The sequence below is a fragment of the Galeopterus variegatus genome, unplaced genomic scaffold (genome assembly GCF_000696425.1).
Source record: "Galeopterus variegatus unplaced genomic scaffold, G_variegatus-3.0.2 Scaffold775, whole genome shotgun sequence".
NCBI classification, from domain to species: Eukaryota; Metazoa; Chordata; class Mammalia; order Dermoptera; family Cynocephalidae; genus Galeopterus; species Galeopterus variegatus.
This window is the reverse complement of record NW_007726886.1, coordinates 31101-33988: the sequence shown is the minus strand read 5'-3', so window position 1 is coordinate 33988 and position 2888 is coordinate 31101. Positions and strand designations below refer to the sequence as shown.

At 32.3% G+C, this 2888-nt stretch overlaps 1 protein-coding gene across 2 annotated transcripts in view; it reads right to left on the bottom strand.

Moving 5' to 3' along the window:
• Window positions 1-1258: 1258 nt before the first annotated feature.
• POU1F1 (POU class 1 homeobox 1) overlaps window positions 1259-2888 on the bottom strand; it is a 16348-nt gene continuing 14718 nt past the window's right edge. Inside the window, exons 5-6 of one of the 2 annotated variants that reach the window (XM_008572363.1) lie at window positions 2610-2670; window positions 1259-1720 (exon numbers count right to left, since the gene is read on the bottom strand). In XM_008572363.1, coding sequence (XP_008570585.1) covers window positions 1510-1720; window positions 2610-2670 — 272 coding nt within the window. In that variant the 3' untranslated portion in view covers window positions 1259-1509. The remainder of the gene's footprint in view (window positions 1721-2609; window positions 2671-2888) is intronic. The other variant, XM_008572364.1, reaches the window with a different exon arrangement.

Below are 2888 nucleotides of genomic sequence, written 5' to 3'. Positions count from 1 at the left end.
GAACAATATTGTATATAATATTTCTTGGGTGCTAAATGTATGCTTAAGCATGGATGATCAGGCCACTGAAAACTATCTTATTTTAGTAATATATCTATCTTAGTAATACGTTAAAGTTTCTACCCATCTAATTGATGGTGATTATGTTTGCATATATATATGTGATCTGTGTAGCTTATGACCTATATGAATGCTAGGTCTTTAATAATATAAAAAGTAAAAGACTGGACAGTACAAGTTACTTAGTAAGCATTCTGGGTCAACAATAAAATTTGGTCTAATTGTTTCCATTTTTGTTATATAAAATAAGTTAGATAAATATTGCCAGCAGATTTACATTCAAAATGCAAAAAAAAAAAAAAAAAACCCAACCAAACAAAAAAAACTCACTATTCTATTCTTGGTTAATATCACATTATAGTTTGCTTCTACTTACAAGTTTCAAAGTCATCCATTCTTATAAGTTAAATAAATAGGTTCTTTGGGATATAATTTCCAGAATTGAAAAGCTCAATATATTAAACTGTTTTATTAACAATAAATCATATTCTAACCAATTATTCGCAAAGTGATCTTTTTTTTATAGGATCCCAGATGGTTTAATGGATTATGAGATTTCAAATATAGATTACATTTTTAAATTAGGCAGCACCCTTCGTGTTTGTAGCCATTGTTAACGATACACCCCTTCATTTAACAAAGACTGCATGCCAGCCACAAGCAAACACTTTTCCAAGCACTGGAGAAACAGCAAACAAGGAGATAACTTCCTTGCCCTGCTGCAGCTTACACACTAACAGTTTGGGAAGAATCTATAAAGTGTATGTTCTATAGCTAAACATCAAAAAGGATGTTTAGTCTGGGAAGGATAAAAAGATCATAAGTTAATGTTTCTAGAGATCTCTTTTGAAACACTTCTTTGAGCTCTGTATCCTAAATATTAGCTTCGAAGGTGTCAGTTATGATTGAGGTTTATTCCTAAATGCGATAATAAAATTCAAGGACACCTCTGGCTCTTAAGTTCATAACTTTTCCTTTAAACAAACTATTAGAGCTCCTAGTAAGCAGGACACTAGTTAATGTATTTTTCTAATTGGATCTTCCCTGGTTATATTCTTTAAATATGTGCCATTTCCAACTGAACTATTAAAAAGCTTATAAACAGCCTTGGAAAAAGAGCTGTTAAACTAAAAGATCTGAATGCACACTCATATGTCTGTGTGCGTGGAAAGAGAGAAAGGGAGAGACTGACTTGTAGTTTTATTCCCATTAGTATCTTTGGCTTAAAATGTACAATGTGGCTTCTGACAATAATTATTTTAAGGAAAATAATTCATCGATATATTTAAATTGCATTCTTTAAAAAAAAATAGTAGAAAAGAAAAGCTTCTACAAGAGTTATTGGTCTAAAATGGTTGTTGAAGCCAACCAAGTAACTAATATGTATTTTTGTTGGACAAGAGAAAGGAATGAAAAACAGAAAAATTGGCTATAACAGAATAGGAAATCTTATCTGCACTCAAGATGCTCCTTAGAAATAGAAAATAAACTTTGACTCAGACTTGTTTTCACTCGTTTTTCTCTCTGCCTTCGGTTGCAAAACCAAACTCTTACTACTTCTTTCTCAAGATTCAGTTCTTCAGCCATCCGCATGATCTCTTGAGAGGAAGGTTTATTTTGCTCTCCAAAGTGTCTCTCCAGAGCGTCTTTAGCAGCAATACTGGGGGGAGGAGAAAAAGGTGAGGGAGGGGAGAAGGGGGGTAAGATTGTTTTTTTAGTGAAATGTTTGGCAGATCAAAATTAGGTTGAATGTTTTAAATATTAACATAAAAAGTAGACTTAAATACTTTGAACACACTTCCAAGTTCTTCAACAAAGACAAATACACAATTTGTTAAACATTTAGAGGCTTGTCATATGCAAGGAAACATTACCAGAGTCAAAGGAAGAAACGAGTGGGGGGAACCCAGGCTTTCCACGTTTATCCCACTTCGTGCCACAAGAGGGCACCAATTTCTTAAAAAGGAAATGAGCACTTCCCTAGGCGTTTTTAAATATCTCCCCCCAAATCATTTAGGTTATTTGCAGTAGGTGAAATGTCTAGTGAACAAACAACTAACCCACGAAATCAAACCTTCCTTTTAGCATTTTCTATGTGTGCCTCACAGAAACTACAAAAAGATCAATGAACAATCTGGGTTGAAATGCAAGAGGTCATGTTGGACTTTAAGAGGCTGAAACACTAATTACTAGTTTTTTGTTTTGTTTTGTTTTATTTTTTAAATATCATAGATAGCATATTGCCAGAACAAGAGTTTATATCTAAAAGGACAGCAGATATGGCCACTCTCTTCGAAGTGATTTCTTGGTTTCCGTTTTTTCAAAACTCCCAAAGCAGAAGTGTTTTTGAATCAAACAATACATATTTTTCCGTTAAATGTTAAAAGTATTAGCTCTCTGTTTCTCAAAATTAAGCTGTTAAGTTATGCTTTTATAAACGATCTTGTGACTTCAGTTTACTCAGTTCACCTACATTATGCTAAAGGTTCATTCCGTTTGTAAAATATCTTTTTCTTCCTCTAGTAAATTTTAATATCTCAAAAGAATACCTTATAGTTGTTCTTCGCTTCCTTTTCCTTTCATTTGCTCCCACTTTTTCATTGTACAAAGCTACCATAAAGAAAAGAGGGATAATTATAAACACAAAGTAGATTTTTTATAAAACTATTAGATTTGAGTTTCAAATTTTCCTTATAAAAATGCAAAATAAAAAAGCTGCACATTTTTGTCTCAAGTTTTTGTAGTGTAAGTCGTTTTATTTTACAGGCTCTAGAGAAAAAAGTTAATGCAGAAATAAATATTAACCTTTCAAAGACAATTTTCTACAA